General features: G+C 46.7%; 1 protein-coding gene across 1 annotated transcript in view; it reads right to left on the bottom strand.

The window, feature by feature from the left end:
- FGFR3 (fibroblast growth factor receptor 3) overlaps positions 1 to 17,308 on the bottom strand; it is a 55,679-nt gene that overhangs the window by 36,800 nt on the left and 1,571 nt on the right. The window contains exon 2 of the mRNA XM_057374053.1: positions 17,285 to 17,304. Within this exon, the coding sequence (XP_057230036.1) occupies positions 17,285 to 17,304 (20 nt within the window). The remainder of the gene's footprint in view (positions 1 to 17,284; positions 17,305 to 17,308) is intronic.

Here is a 17,308-nt window from a genome sequence, read left to right as displayed (position 1 = left end):
TTCAGGCACGAAAGGAAGAGGTGGAGGGGGGGGTGGGCTATTCCTGGTCTGCTTGTGGCCCCCAAAAAATCCAAGCCAACCTAGAGTCTGCCTGGTGCCCTCCTGGGTGTCAGGGACTATTTCCAGATGCTCCTGGGCAGCAGAGGCCCACAGTGAGGGGTGAGAGAACCCCATGTCATCTCACAGGATGCTGGGCTCTGTCTCTAGAAAATTTAKTTCTCTTCACCTGTGATTTTTTTCCCCTGGAACAACTTGCCACCATCCTACTTTTTCAAACATCAGGAGTCTCCTGAGGAGCTGCTCTGGTGGGGTGCATGCATCCCCAATCCTCATCATTCCTCCAGTAAGCATCTTGCAGCAGGGAACAGGCACCACACGACCCAAACCACACTGGAACTCAGTATTATCAGCAAGAGATTCCTCACCCGACCCTGAACACCCTGGCAATCCCAGAGAGGTTTTCCAGGATTGCTTCACAGCCCAGTGCTGGAAAGGACCAGGCTCATTTCTAAGCAGATCATATCTCCCCCTTTCCAAGCTGGACAAACTGTTTTTGGCATGTTAACAAGCACAGAGACAGCAGCGCTCCACRCATTCCTCTCCTCAGGTTAATCTGAAATTGTTTCTTGTTCTACGTATTTTACTGCACCAAATCCACCGTGACAGGAWACATTATAGGATCACAGAGCAACAGCCATGCCAGAGCTTTCTCCTGTTGAGTTTGTTATCCCATTCCCAGGGGGATCACAGTCCCAGCTGGTGAATAAGTGCTGGAGGCGTCTGGAAATCTCCAGCATTGGTGKGATGAACACAGCCACGATGGCAAAGAGAATGTACACTATCTCAGCTCAGACCAGCACTGTGAAATGTCTATTTAGCCCAGGTTTATTCTAAATAAGTGTTCTACCTGTATTAGCAGCAGCTCACAGCACCCAGTGAATGACATTCAGGGGTTTTTCACAATACCTGTGTGGCCATTCCTGGGATGGAGTCACTTCCCCACCTCACATTGGGACTTCTGCACTAGGAAGAGCAAGCTTCCCAGAAGGGAAATAAAACACTTCTCTTGCCAAAAAATTGTTAATTTAGAACCCATCTAAATCTAAAATGTAGCCAGGGAAAGTGATAAGTGGCCCCAGTGTCACCTCCCCATGAGAACCACGCCATGCACAGAACTGTGCCACATCCCCATTCCCTCTGCCTCCTCCCAGAAAGGCAGATGAGCCCCGAGGGAATACTGAAAACCACCAAACCCTGCAGCCCCACTGAGTGAGGGGCATGATAAGATCTTGGGATCACCCATTTACCCAGGAACCTGCCTTCCCAGGGCAGATAAGGCTGGGGGAGGGTGCAGTCTGTGCATACCCTCACTGTTCTGCAGGAAGCTGATGGGGTACATAAATATATATATGTCTTGGCAGTGCTTTATGCAAGGCACAGCYTCCCCTCCTTTCTGCACAGCCATGAAGGTGCCAGAGGTGGAACATCCCTGTGCAACTATGGCCCTGCCACCCCAAAAGCACCTCACCAGCAAAATGTAATCTATTAAGCGCATGCACAATATTATATAAAGTATTTTGTGTMTATTATACACTTTCCATTCTATTTTATTTACAAAATAAAAAAGTATAATATATTTTGTCTTGTCTCTTCCCCCCTTCTTCTCCCCTTCTGAGGTCAAGACCCCTCTTGCACCACACTGCCCAGCATCAGCCATCCTGGGAAGAAGGGGCTTRCTCTGGCAATCCCAGCAGCACAGGATGCTTTGCTGAGGCACTATCACCTCCCAAAGCAGTGTTTTGCTGGGTTATCTCCCCTGCTCAGTGGGGCTCACACCCAGAAATAAAATACTGCAAAAATAAAATACCTGCATCTGCAGAAGTCCAAACTGTGATATAAAAATATGTCTTTAGAAAAACATGTCTGAAAATGATTTGGCTCCAATATTGCACAGAATCATAGAACCACAGAATGGTTTGTGCTGGAAGGGAACTTAAATAATACCTCATTCCAACCCCCCTGCCATGGGTAAGGACACCTCCCCCTAAACCAGGTCACTCAAAGATACCACTTTATCTTTCCTATATTGCACGTTTTTGCTTGGGACGAGGCAATTCTTCTGGAAAAGCTTAAAACAGCTTTCGTAATAACAACAACAACAACAATAATAATGCTGCAAAGTAGACTCTTTAYACTGTATTTCCACTGCAGTGGCCTATGCAATTGTTACCATACAACTTTTCTTCCAAAGACATTAACAAGTAACTGGACTGTGTTATTGCCCTGTGGGGGTTTTTCTTAGATCTGTTTTAGAGAAAAGCAAACTTTTTTTSCTAGAGAATTAGCAGAACAATAACCAGGTTTAGTTCTGTCATATGCAGCTTTCTTTATAAACAAGAGATTATGGAAAGCAATAAAAGAAATCTCTACTGTTTAGCTTGGCTATCCCCTACAGGACTCTGGAAGAGCTTCCAGAATGGAAAAAGCAGATGTTGCAAATCTGCCTTATCTGAGGAGCAACTGTTGACTCTGTTGTGCAAATCCTAATTTACATCTGCATGAAAGGTTTCAGAGATTAAATGGCATTCAAGAAGGAATATTAGCTTTTCTCCCTCCCTCCAGCCCTCCTTTGAATGGATTTACTACTGGCAATTAGCTTTCTGTTCCATCGGCCAAGTAGAAAACAGGATTCATCAGGACTCTACAGTATCCTCCTTTTAATGGACTGTTTTCTTAGATCACCCAATTCAGGCACCAAGAGTTTAAAGAAATAAATCATCACAAAGCTAAAACAGTTACAAAAACACTTTGGCCAGGAGGATTTCCCTCTGACTCTTGGAAGTCCTGAGTGGGACAAACAAATCTGCCAGAAAACCAATCAAAGAACCCTCCTGGCTACAGGGGTAAGAGAATGCAAAAAGATGGGAATGCAAACCCCTGCAAGGGGCACAAAGCTTTGGTTGCTGCTGAGAGCCCAGAGCCCAAGGACAGCCTTCAGCTGGGGCTTGCTGGCTTAAAGGAACAGGCAGAGATGGGGAGTTTTCCATGAAATCTGGCCAGGTTTTGTAAAATCACTTGGTTCCCCACTCAAAACAGAGAGGCAACCACCACTCACACATATCCAGCTAGCACAGAGTTCTGCACTTCATTCTTTTAACAGAAATAAAAGAACTGATTTGAAATGTCTCCAGCAGTGGTCCCCAAAGATGGGGAGCAGCGGATGGGGGCAGCACAGGGATGCTGAGGGCCCCAGGCTATGACAGCTCCTGGCTCCTGCTCAAGGATGCCCAGGCAGATGGCTCCGGCTCTCCCTGGTGCCAGTGTTTGTGCTTTCCTCCAGGAGGGCAGCGATGAGCTGTACCACGCTCACAGTGGGGTTGACATCAGTCCCAGCCGGGCCCCGTGAGCCCATCCCTGCAGCTGGTTGCCCACAGTCTCACTGTTGCCCACAGTCTCACTGTTGCCCACAGTCTCACTGTTGCCCACAGTCTCACTGACCACCTCTCCCAAGCGCAGTGGCCAAGCGTGGTCAGCCCAGACCTCTCCCTGCGGATGGCAGAGCGATGGGACAGGGCTGGGCTGATCCTGGGGGAGCACAGGAGTCACCCTCTCCTGTTGTCATCCTTTTGGTGTCTGCCTCTTGCTGCCTCCAAAGAACGGTGGCCAACTTGGCCTCAGCTTTTGCTCAGCACAGCAGGGGCATCCCAGCTCGATGCTGACARACAGATCCCACCACAAAGCAGCTGATGTTTTACATTCCTGCTCTACACGCCTCAGGAAGTCCAAAAAACCCTCATGGCTGCWGCAAGCAAGCAACTACCAGGAACACTTTGGAAGCCAAGGTGGCAGCTATGGAAACTGATGTTTCCCAGCATCCCAAWGGGCTGGACAAAGCTTGCCCCAGACTCCACTGGAGCAGAACTCGGTGCTGCTGGACTGTGGAGGGACTGAGCAGATCTGTGCTCTGCAGCATCAGGGCACTACAGCATCCCTCCTCCCTCTGGGCCAGGTTACCTGGAGGGGTTTTGTGGGGGGCACACCCMAAACAATCTGCAAAGTTTACAACAAGGACACAGCTTACACAACTGACTGCCCACAAAGCACAGGGAAAGGAGAGCAGATGTGTTTTTGGGAGTATTTTTAAACTTTGTTGTAACTACTTAAAAGAATAAGCACATGTTGCTGAACAACTCTTCTGAGTTATTTCTTCCTGGTCTGTTTCGCTGTAACTTCATTTCCTTCCTAAAAATCCTTCAAAAAAATCATTACTGCTGGAGTTTCGACCTCCAGGGTGGGCTTTCATCTTCTTGGTCAATTCTATCAAACCTTCACCACCTTTCAAATGCTCTTGCAGATGAATTTTCAASAAGTGTTCACCAGGACCAAAAGCTGAGGTTTACCTCAGAGGAACTTTTTAAGGGATGCAAATGCTCCTGCTCCCTTCCCAATTCCCAAGCCAGCTTTGCCCTGGAAGCTACTTGTGCTGCCTTTCTGGTACTTGTGAYGCTTTCTGAAGTGGGCTTTAAGATCACATGGCATCAGAAAAAATTTGCCATAAAGCCCCARCCTTTCCCCTTCGGTTCACAGCTATGCAGCTCCCAAATCCCAGGTCCCCTGCATTTCCCTTGCACTTTTAATGTGCACTSCTCTAATCTTCATTTAATGCAGGCAGCTGGCTGCAAATACCCCCAAACAATGACTTTAATCCTAAGTATCCTGAAGCCCTCCTTTCCTTCCAGCACCAAGACTGAAGAAAAAAAAATAAAAAAAGAACAGCCTCAAGACAGCAAGATGGAGAAATCCARGCTATCCACTGGGCCAAAGGAGCAGAAAGACACAATGAGCTAAATTTTGCCGGGTTTGCTAATTAAAAACGGAAGCTACCCCACTTTGGAGCCAAGGCAGGGAGGTGGGGGGAGTTCTCATGCTATTCAAAAAATCGGCTTCCAACTGGGACCATATTCACTCCACATTAATTGTCATTCCAACTACGAGTGTCCTAGTTTCAGAATGAAAACTACTCTCCAGTGTAGCTAGTGAAAACTAACACCGGTTTTGAGGCATTAAACAAAATTTATTGATTGCATTTTCCCACCCACTAAAACTTTAATAAGCATTAAACCTCAAACTCCTGGCCCCATTTCCTCCCTCTACCCTCTCTCTCCATAAAAAGGGTCAGGCTCCTCTATATGGAGATTAGGACTTAATGTTTGGTATTTGTTTATGAGCCTATCAATTGCCTTTATTTTGGGGAGGGGGGGAGCACATCTTAAAAAAAAAAACCCTCTTGTACAGGGATTAAGAGAGGGCAAAGGTTTAGGGTAGTTTGGGTGGGTTTTTTTCCAACTGATTGTGGGTTTTAGATATATGACAGATCATGTTCACGTGAATGAAAATGAGAAAATATTCCCCCTTTTGCATGTTTCCCTTGAGTAAAGTAAAATGCTATTTTTCAAAGATCCCTATTTCTMAGTAATAGGACGCAGAACTTCCAAGTCTTTTCAGCTGTGTAAAAGGGAAAAATAATAAAAATTTGGGGGCCTCTCTGTCTGCATACCTAGTAACGAAAACAAAGGTCAAACATTTGAAATGCAAAGGTCAGTGATTAAGCCCAGAAATCCATATCTATGCATCAAAATGAATAGCCAGATTCTRAGAGTGCTTAAGCGATTTAAATGCAGAGCCTGACCTGGCTAAGCATCTTTCAAAACCAAGCTTGTTATTTCAGTCTCAAGCCAGATTTAGGTGCCAGGTACCCCAGTTGGAGAAATTTAACAGTAATCTCCTTTCAGGAAGTCTGATCCACTTTAATGTCGTGAATGACAAACGAAGATTCTGTTATTTAGAAAACACCTCTGACCAAAGATGCAACACTTGGTCCTCTTGCTAAACTGCAGTCTTATCCTTCAGCATTATTAGAAAGAGTTAGGAGAGATGCAAAGAAAAGTAATATCAAAAACTCTTTTATTCCTCCTTTCTAAAGAAGGCTGCTAAAGGGAGTAGACAGCTCTGAGTTCACTGCTCTGTTAAATCAACCCTACAATATTTTTTCAGCTTGTTTGACTTGCTGCTCATGTATACATTTGTGTTTTCACCTTTCTGCGTTCAAATCCCACGCTTAGCGTTTGTTCTGCGCTTCTCACAGGAAACTTTGYCAGCTCTTTATTTGTATTAAGTCTGCAGGGTTATAGAAAACAGGCTTGGAAAACAATCCCTAAATTAGCAGGACTTGCTGGCTTCCATGCATCCACACATACACACAGGGCATCGCATACCATCCAACCTGAATGCAGAGGTTTATCATTTCCAGCAGCAGCACCAGGGCATCAGGTTCACCAGCAGGGACCTTTTAATGGTCTCCTGTAACCGTATCTATTACAGCGGGGTTCGGACTCCACTTTACAAATTAAGAGAGAGTTCAAGGAAGTCATGCGTGTCTCGGTTCCCACCACCTCCAAGCAGTTTTAGTGCCCCCAAATAATCATCTTSTACAACCTGCACTGTGCTAGGAGCCAGAAATGTCAGAAGCAGGTTAGATATCTCTATGCAAAGATATTTTGGCTCTGCTGTAAGGAAATGCAGACCCTCTGCAGAGGGCTATTTATACCTTCCTGCAAGACAGCGTGGTGGGTCCTACCTGCACGAACCAGGGCCCTTCCACAGCCACTTTGGGATACCTTCCCCATCCTTCAGACTCTGTTTTTCCCAGCTTTTCCCTTCCTTTCCCTACCAGAAATACTTACAAATTCTTCTCTCTGCAAGTTGAGCATCTAAGAATTAGATGGATGTTGTTATGACAGCAAGGATGGTCAGTGCAGCAGGAAGAAAACAATCACTTCTGTCTGGCAGGTGGAAGATACAGATGATAAAAACTGAGCCCAGCAGCCATCAAAGAGTGGATTTGTCTGAAAGTCAGGCACCAAAGCCAAGCTCTTGCCATGCTCCCTTGGGTGGGGGGAGGCACCACTTTGTACTGCTGGTGAACACATGAAGTTGGACAACCTCCCTCAGTGTACAACCCACAAATGGGACAAGAGCTGCAAACAGCATTCTGCCCCTTCCCAGGGGTGGGTGGCTAATCCAGGGTCATCTTTTCTTCCTGCCTGCCCTGGGAYACCTATGGCACCCCTCCAGCTGCTCCTTCTCATGCCCCAAACTGCTGGGCTCAAGCACGGGATGAAGTTACTCCTGCAAAGACTGCACCTCTTGTCTGCACTTCATTTGCCATGCACTGGGAAGAGGGACAGAGGGGGACAAAACCTCTACTCCAAACATTCACATGTATTTTGAAAGCACCTGAGGAGGTTTTGGGCCCCTTTCTGAAAGATCTTACACATCCCAGCCACAAGCTGACCTTGCTCAGAGCACATAGGTGACTCCTCTCAAGAAGGGTTTGCATTKTGTGGGGTCACCAGACCCAGGATGAGGCAGTGACCACAGCAGTGGTTACAAACCTGCCCCTTTWTGTCCCTACACTGAGGGGACAGGGCAAAGGAGAACCACTGCTGTCCCCTCTGCCACCTCCCCTTCATTTTGGGGACTTTTGTGATGCAGAAGCCCTTTGCCTTCCCAAATCCCACAATGTTAGCATKCCTACACAGAAAAATGAGGCAAAAATCTCATTCCTTCACTAAACAATTCACAGGTTGGAGCCCCAGTRCAACTCTTGAAAAACTTTACAGGAGTTATTTTCCTTTTTTACTGGGCATTTCTGAGGTAGGAGGGYTCGTGTTTGGGTTCCCTTTGCCTCACAGTTCAAATCATGGCACTACTAATTGAACCACTGGGCAAAAGAGAATTGATTGTGACCCTTTTGTCAAAAGTCTGAGAGTTCCCATTTGCTCCTCCAGCTCTCTGCCCGAACTGGAAAAAGAGCAAGGGAAGGTGCTGCTGTCAAGACACTCCTCTCTGAGATATGCAAGGCTGAAAAAAAGTATCTGTAACCCAGTACTCTGTATTTAAACTCCACAGTTTAAATTTTAGACTCTTTCTGTCTATAGGATGTCCCAGGATAGCAACGGTGTGCTGGAGGGCGGTTTTACCCAGCATCTTCAAGGCTAATGCCAGTAACCCCCAGTAGCYATTTACACCCTTCTTCCCAAGCTGGAGGAACCAGGAGCCTGGAAAGCCTGGAATGTATTTTTTTTGTGCTTGATTACAGATTTCAAGTGCCTGACACCAGGCCCYCACTCATGCTTTGACACTGATGACTTTGGGCTGAGCTGTAACAAACGCTCTGCGCTTGCTCATCACTCACTGCATCCACCAGGGCTTCACTCCAAAGAAGGTGGGTGATGGATTTGTAGCAACTTTGGGCAGGGATGCAGAGAGGACACCATCTGCTGCTTCTTGCTTTCCCCCCACCACACCCCTTCCTTTCTGTAATTAATCAATTCACAAATTAGGAGGCAAAGTTTCCTTGCAGCCTCCCCWTGCGATCACCCCTGCAAGGTCCAAATGCTGCCTGTGGAGCACGGGACAGCACTTGGGCCACTCAGGGGGACCACTGGGCCCCACCCACCACATGCTGGAAGAAAGAAGCTTTCTGAATTCTCTTCGGAAAAAAAAAAAAAATAATGCTTTCACAGAAAGCTGTGAATTCATGCATAACACACTGACTGTAAAAATGAAAAGTATTTTTATTTTTTTTTACCCCAACTGCATTCAGCTCTTTTCTTACACAGTGAATAGTAGGGGGTGGAACAAGGTGATATTTAAGGTCCCATCCAAACCAAACCRTTCCATGATTCTATGGCTCTAAATACCGGCTAATTTATGTACCTCCATTTACCAGATCCTCTCACGTCTGCATGAATCCCCAGCCTATTACCATAACTATTTGAACTGGACATGTTTTCTTAAACATTCTTCTTTCATAAACTGCCAAGTGACAGTTGTTTACTGTCAACAAGCCTGGRTACTCCAAGACAGGGAGAAATATGCCCTTGCAAAAGGCAGACATATCGGCTACCAAAGGAAGATTAAAATCTGGTGTTTTTCTCCCTCCTCAAAAAYGCTTTATTCGTAGATACTCATGATACTGAACAGGAGAGATGGTACTGTGCCTAATTCCAATCATTCTTTTAATTAAAGACAGGCTCATGGAGGATTTCTCTTCACTTGAACATGCTAATTGTCAGGGCACACTCAGAACTCCTTAACCTTCTCACTGCAATTGGTTTTTCCTCTTCACTTTTTTTTAGCTGCAATACCCCCACCTCCCAAGGCACATCTTGGTGCTAATCTTACACAGATCCTGCTACTGGCTAGAAACAAAATGCTTTCCTGGGGGAATCTACTGTGAGAAGTTAAAAAAAAAAAAATAACAAAAATGAAATCACCAGTTCGTTCAGGCCCTACAGTCTCCAAAAAGCCGCTGAAGTATTTTGCTGGGAGGGAATTGCTTGTACTTGAGTCGTGCACATGAAAGCGGGGTTCTTTAAAAATAATAATAATAAAAAAAGAACAAAAAAAGAATAAATCCTGTGGGGAAACTTCTTCCTGTTCCCTGCCTGCCCAGGAAATGAGGGAAGCTCCTCCACGGCTCCTGTCCGGGTCCCGGGGCTCGGACCCGCGGGGGATCATGAACACTTTCCCTGCGCCTTGTGCTGCTCGCAGCTCACGACACCGATACCATGGCAGCGAGGAGGGGACGTGAGGGGACGTGAGGGGACATGAGGGGACATGAGGGGACAGTGGCCAGCTCCACGCAGAACTCACAACCCGGGGGAGCCGGGGTGGCCATCACCGCACACCACACTCGCCTTTGGGCTCCCAGCAAAGCTGGAGCTACAGAAAGCGCGATGGGGAGGGCAGGGCTGTGCCACAGCCGGTCAGGGAGGAACGGGAGGTCACCGAAAGCCGGCTCCAGGGATCCCCACCCCCTAAATRGGAGCCTTTTTACTCGCCAGAGTTTCCTCTGCTTGTTAAAATGTTTGGGTCATTAGAAAACTTCTCAAACAATCCCTGCTTATGCTAAATAGCTGCTCCCACCACGATCTGTGAAGGGCTTCAGCCTGCTCTCTTGGAAATCAATGGGCTTTTTTTTGCCTAGGATTCAATAGGCGCAAGATCAGGACCTCATTATTATTTTTACAGGACTGCAAGCAGCGGAGAATGGCAAAACCCCTAAAGAAAGCAATGACCCTCCGGACCGGGAGCCAAATTTSCTATGAAGGATCTTTACAAGCTCTGTCAAGCATCAAAATAAAATTAAAAATCCAACTCTTGGGAGCTTTTCAGTWTTCTGACAGGGAAAGCACAAGGTTGAGAAAGGCTGGCCGCATCATTTGGATCCAGGGACATCTCCCGGAGCTCCTTTTTCCTCYGAAGAAAAGCCTTCACAGACGAGTATTTTACCTTCCCCAGGGGGGAATAGCAGGAGGGGATGAGCTGTCAGCACAGGGTGATGCCATTACCCGGGGAACAGAAACACCTCCATGGCTCCAATGCTCTCCTCTGCCACAAACCCCCGGTAAATCCTCACTGCAGAGCCACCACCAGCAGCACAGGGGACAAGTGGCTCCTGGAACACGGTCCTGCTACAAGGACCATGCCTGAACCCGTTTTCACCGAGCCAGGGGCCACCTGCCTCTTGTGAGAGGAGCCTCAGAGATGCTCAGCCCCCTCCTTGGAGCTCTCTGACAGTCAGGTSCTCCCCTCCTTTCCTGTTCCTTTACATCCCTCCTCCCTCCTGGCATCGGTGAGAAYCCACCCACGCTCCACATCACCACCACAAGGCTCGGCATCCAAGCAATACCCAGCTCTTCTGCTGACTCCCCTACACCCAACTCACCCCAGGTCAACTCCAAAATGCTTAAAATCCATTACATCTGGATACCAGTGCAATCCTTATAACTCAGCAATCACTGCTCTCCAAAGCTTTACTGATTTAACTACATCACCTGAAATAATTTTGTGAGATTCCTTGGTAGTTTGGTGCAATCAAGGTACTACTACAAAACATTTTCCAGGGCTAAAGTTTTAAATGAAGATAAAGTGACAAACACTTTCATCAGTTATGAAACAGCAGCAGCTGGGAAGCCACCTCWGGAGGTTTCTGGCTGGTGGAGCACCATCATTGCCTGGTAATGTTTTCCTTTAAAAGCCTCATACTCAAGGAACATCTTGGCTCCTTGGGTGAAAAGGAAATGAGGGGGGAAAAGTATCAGCGTGACACTTGCAGGCTGAGCAGCATCTCAGAGCGCAGCCCCTGGCTGTCCTGCCACAAACACCCAGGGTGGGGTCCTGGGGCTGTGACATCCCCAGGGAAGAGCTTTTGGCACACGGGGCAGCCTGAGGAGCTGTGCCTGCTCCCAGAGCCATCCTGGGCTGCGTCCTTTCCTCACCCGAAAACTTGGAACCCTTCTCACTTGAGTCATTAATTCCTTTAACCCCTCGCAACCTGCAGAAATGGCACCGCCCCAGAATCTCACAGATGCTAAACGTGTAAGCACACGGCAATTGTTTTGCATACAGCTCTGCGTGATAAAGAGATCTACTTCCAAGTTTTAATATAACCTTTTTATTTAACCAACTCATTATCTTCCCTTGCTCTCTGGATTTCAGAAAGCAAGGCCAGCACACCAGACCTACCTCCACCTCTGCAATAAATACCGCCTCTGTTTTAGATTAATACATCTGAAACTGAAGCAGTTAAGTAAGAAAAAAATTTCTCCAGTAACTGTGTTGCTATTCTTCAAAAATAGCYTTGCTACATTGAGTAACCTGAGTGTCACTGCACGAAAAAAAATAAAAAAATTAACCACCTCCTAGCTAGTTCCTATTTACCTCAATGCAAAACCCCGATAGCCTATCAGAATAATAGGGCAGGTTTACATCTGATTACCTTTCACATTTTAACTACTAAGTTTACTAAAGGTTTTACTCAGCCCGTATCTCACAGTTCTTGTTTGTTTTTGATACTACAGAAACTTCCTGGTCATTCAAGCCAAGGAGCAGATACTTTAGGGGTAAGCATACCAAGAACACAGCATTCACTGCAGGAATAAAAGCCCTTCTTCACACATACAGAGCTTTAAATCATATCTGTGGCACTTGGCAACCTAAGCTGTTAGAATATGAGAAAGGGGGCACTGGGGGAGTCAGCTTTACTTCAGAGATTTTTTTTTTTTTTTAACAAGATCACTAGATAAACAGCCAAAGCAGGGGAAACAGCTGAACTGATAAGCTATGTAGGAGGCCATGGAACAAAACTCAGGGTGTAGCAAAGTATTTTAAGGTGTTTTCAGCATTGTTTGCATCTTCAGACATGGTTTTAGCTGGGCATTTGCATAGAGGGGCTTTCAGATTTACCCTTCCTATAGTCTGGGCTGCCTGCTGCCACATACCATGAGTGGCTGTGCTGAACCAGAGTCCCACTGGCTGCAAAAAACCCAGTGTAAGGCAAACTTTTACCAGCCATCACCCTCTCTGGCATACAGTGTGCTACATGTAGAATCAAGTTTATCACTAATCACTATAAAAAGAGATTAAATGAGATGAAAAACACTGAAACAGCTACATCAAACCACTCTTTTGAATGGCTTGGAGTCAGCAGGCAATTTCAAAGCTGGAGTGTTTTATAAGGGTAAAAAAAAAATAAAAAAGAAAAAAAAAAGAAGAATCGGGTATGCACAGTCAGACAAACTGTCAGGACATATGAGAAGTTACGAGCATGTAGCACGTGAGTGAGAAGACAGAAATGTATTTAAACAGGGAAACAAAATTTTAAAAAACAGATTCATTGTTTCTCTGTGTATCAGGTTCAGCAGAGCTGGGAAAAACTGGGGAAGGAATTTCAGTAGACATATCTGAATTTGTTCTATCCCTGATGGGTTTACCTTTAAATTTAGTAAAAATGGCCAAAAGCTAAACTATGAGGACAACACAGCCACTTCTCCATGAAGTCGATGGCTCACGCTCAGGATCCTGCACTGAATCCTACACACTTCAGTGACCAACCAGAAAAAGCCACCAGCAGGCCATGCCCTAACCTCAGCTAAAATTAAGGTTCAGCAAATGTTTTMAGTCACAGCTCTGCATGCCAGTGATAGATCACTGTCAGAAACACCTTGATCCAACGCTTTTATAAACTGATAATTTTATTAGCTGCTCAGAAACCAGGCTGATTCCCTGTCTTTTAAGATCTCTAATGTACACAGTAAGTATTCAGAAAGGACAGCTTTCTAAGTATGTAGGTGGATGTCAAAGTTCACTATCATTGAACGTATTTTAAAAKAAAAGATTTTGTTTCTCAGCTTTATGGGAGGCAGGGGGGAGCCCTCCTCCAGCTTTATGAAAAATTTCAGCTTTGTGCAGACTGGGTCCCACTGGATGGAAAGGGTCTGCATACAGTGGGAATGTCATAATCAAGACTTCTTTAGTGTTCACCTAATTTCAAAACCCATGTTCAGTCAGGCTTCAGGAGAGGTAGAGTTTCTCAAACAGCACTGAGGATTGGTTTTTTTTTTTTTTTTTGAGCGAGTTGTAAAAGTTAACATGCCACTCAGAGTGGCTTACTTTAATTGCATGATTTAATTAGCAGATCAACACTTTGCTACACAATTTTCAGATTTACTTTCATCACATTCCCTACTCAGCAGTTGCTAATAAAGTCTTAATTAAAAGAAAAAATCCTCAGATTTAATTGGAGTGACCCTTGTCAGTTTGCATAGAAGACGTCATGTTATACAGCTACTATCGAATACATTGAGTCCATCCCTGCACTTGAACAGACTTTCCGGTTCACTATTTGCAAGGTAAGAAATAGATTTTTTTTAAAGAAGCTGTATTTAATCATTCTTATTGCATGCAGTAAAATATGCTAGTCTCAACATTAAAGACTTTATTAGCTCTTTAGCTGCTGCTGTTCACGAGAACAAATGGATCCACTTTTAATCTCAAAACTATCACTCACCAAAAACATTTCTAGTGCAGGGCACAAAGTAAGCAGCACCACCGATATATGAGAGACTTTGTGGAGGGTTTGAACGCATGAACCCCAAGGCCAGCTCCAGGAACAGGCAGTGCCATTTGGCACTCGCTTCAACACCCTCGTAATTTCAGGATGAACTTTGAAACGCTCAGATACGCAAAGCCAAGTGACACAGATCAGTGTCTCCTACACCTTGGACCCCGTGCTGAGCTCATACTGGAAGGCTACGAGAGCCCAGTTTCCATCAGCTGCACGAAAAACACCTCAGCCAGCGCATCACCSCTTCTTTCCAAGCAAAAAAGCCACAGGAATTGGCACATGCCCTCCCATTAAACTTAAGCAAAATCCCATAACAGTCCTTGTTTTGTTCTTTTGGCTAAAAAACTGCCTGTGCAGTATTAACTCTGGGTGACAATTCCACTCCTTGCACAAGGAAACTTCGGCTCTTGCTCCTGACAGATTGGGAGAGCTCTCCCCKCCCCTTCCCGCACAAACCTGATCAAACATTAGCAGCTCTCTATACAACTCTTTCAATGCACTCAGACAGCCTCAGCAGCTAACTAGTGCAACACAAATCCTAAAGAGCCCAGAAATTGCCTTTTTCACATATACCGTAAGCAGACACACACACAAGCCAGCTACAGGAGACAGAACTGTKATCAGAAGTTTTTAAAAGTGAAATGCTGCTGTTTCAGTTGGGCTACTCTCTAAGAAAACAGCCYGCATTACTTGACATTCACAAATCGTACGAAGTAATATCTTTATCTGAATACTAATGCAAATTGGACGGGCTTTTTTATATTGATGTCTATTCTGTGGCTGCTGAATAGAGTGACCGAATGCTCAAGGCTGCAAAGGAGTTCACTGACCTCCCTAATCATCTCTGTCATAGCCCCTGAATGACATACACATTCAATCCTGCCTCGCCTCTCTACTTTCATTCATAAAAAAAAAAAAAAAAAAAAAGAAGAGGGAGGGGGAAAATTTGACATTGTTCTTCCTCCAGCAGCCCCGAGAACGGGAGAGAAGAGAAACTCAGCCCAGATGAGGCCCCTGGTGTTTTTAGTTTAGCTTCTATTCAGCAACAGCCCCGCCATCTGCCTCCTTCCTGCCAACAGCCGAACACCTCCCTGCGGAGATGTTAAAACCTGCACCCCCTCCACCTCCGCTAATAGCCAGTATTCATATTAGCAAACATACACATACCTCGAGAATGCCTCCCTTCAATGTGTGTTTTATGTAGCTGAGTATAGGCACAAAGCAGTAGCTGTTATAGCCTTCACAGCCCCGTGTGGAGAATTAGATCACTGGGGAAAAATCCTTCCAAGCCCCTTTATGGAAAATAAGGCCTTAGACTGTAAATGCAAAGCCCAGCGAACAACAACCCTCAGTAATGAGCCAATACCCCATGGCCCATTTGACTAGGAGAAAGAATTTGCTTTTTACCATTCAATTCAAAAAGACTGAAAAAGTAAAATGTGTTTTTACTTGGCTCTGAAGGTTTATATTCTTTACAGTTTCTTTTGCACAACCTTTTCCCCCCCAGGTCGGACAGGCAGCGGGTGCCCTCACGGTCCCGGAGCCGCTGGCTTTGGCACAGAGCTGGGGAAGCAGCACCGGCTCCATGTTTCCCCACGCACGTGGGTGATGGTGGGACAGCCACAGGCACGGAAAAACTCTCTCTCCTCTCACAGTCTGCATCCAAACGAGCTCCCAACAGCTCACAGTGATGGGGCAACTCTTGGAGAYATAGCCAGGTGTCGGGGTTGACAGGAACCCTCCTGGTTCCAGGAGGAATGCCACTTCCAGGGAGCACAGAGGGGCTGACTGTGACACCTTTGCTTTGGAGAAAGCTGACTGAGAGGTGAGAGAGCCTGTYCTGAGGATCTCCACGGGATACCTGGAGATCCCAACCCACCGCTCACCTCACAGTCATCCATGGAGGAACATTTCCCTCCATGTGACCTTGGAGGAGGCCACACGCCACGATTCCAGCAGCATCCCAAAGCTTTAACTTGCAGAAGTATCTTACGAGCACGGGAAGAGTTTAGCACCACTTCAACACATCATCAACCCCAGCTATGGGCCGAAGGTGAAGGTGGAAGCCCAGGGACCACTTAGGCAGCCAGCAAGGTTGCTCCTCACCCCCACGGGATCCACTGTGCCCGAAGTGACAGCACCAATATGCACTTGAGACTAAGCCAGAGAGAACTGGGGACACTTCGCTTCTGTCACTCCCACCTCTGTGGCCAGCACAAGCTGTCCGCTGCCTTCCGCACACCGACCTCATCTGCTCTGACCAAGTCCCTGCGATGTTGCCCCATAAATCAATTCTTTTGGCTGTGAAAAATGAGCCAAACGAGTTACACTAAGAATCTGGTGTTTTATTAGGACTTTCTTGAAAACAAACCCAACCCCCGGTGTGATTTATAGCTTTAACCAAAAGGGGTATGAAAGTAATGCCCCCAACCCCCAGCCTCCACGAAGTCCATTTATTCCCCTGTCACTTTTTTGGCAAACAGGCTTCAAACCCTTTCCTGAACAATGGAAACTTTCTGCCGGGTACACGCAAACCCGAGGACGGGGGGTTGCAAGGGGGCTCCCTTCCATTAAAGAGCTTTGAAAAATAAACAGGGACTCAGGTAGCAGCTGAGACGGATCAGARAGACACGATGTTTCAAACCCGCCACATATTACTTGGAAAGAAGAAGAAGGAAAAAAGTAAACCCCAGCTTTTGTCCGACGTGTTAACTTTCTTTCACTTGCAACTGCAGTGCTGCCACTCCAGGGGAGATCGTCACCGGCTCCCCTGAAACGCAGCTCCCCTCTCAGCACAGCCGCTCATTCAGCTGCAGCCCAGCGTGTGCCTACCCGAAACTGTCGCAACTCCACTTTTCCTCCCAAGATGCGCATATAAATAATAAATAATAAAACTTTCCTTACTTTTCCCACCCGAGCACACGCAGTCAGAACGCTTCCGACGCGCCGAAGATGCGCCGCTACACACGCACGGAAGCATCTTCCCTCCCCAACTGCTGTTATCCACGGAGTGCCCCATGCACTGTCTGACTGGGAGAGAGCTCCTGACAGACAGGGATCCTCTCAAAACCACTTTGTCCCTCCTGGGCGACTCTGAGACTACCCCGAGCCACGGCGAGGTGGAACCGCCCCGGCTCCGAGTTCATAACTCCCGCTCCACAGCCGCCTCCAGCGGCCTCCATCCATCCATCCATCCATCCATCCATCCGCCCCCTCCGCTCGCTCAGGGACGCGGACTCGGAGTGCCGAAGCCGGCCGGGCCGGAGCGATCCCCGCAAAGCACCGTGTGCGCGGCCGCGCAGCGCTTACCTGCCGGCTGCCCGCCGCTCCTCG

The sequence above is a fragment of the Malurus melanocephalus genome, unplaced genomic scaffold (genome assembly GCF_030028575.1).
Source record: "Malurus melanocephalus ecotype Western Australia unplaced genomic scaffold, MMel_1.1 scaffold_214, whole genome shotgun sequence".
In the NCBI taxonomy this organism is placed as follows: Eukaryota; Metazoa; Chordata; class Aves; order Passeriformes; family Maluridae; genus Malurus; species Malurus melanocephalus.
Note: the sequence above shows the minus strand (reverse complement) of the source record. Positions and strands in the feature narration are given on the sequence as shown.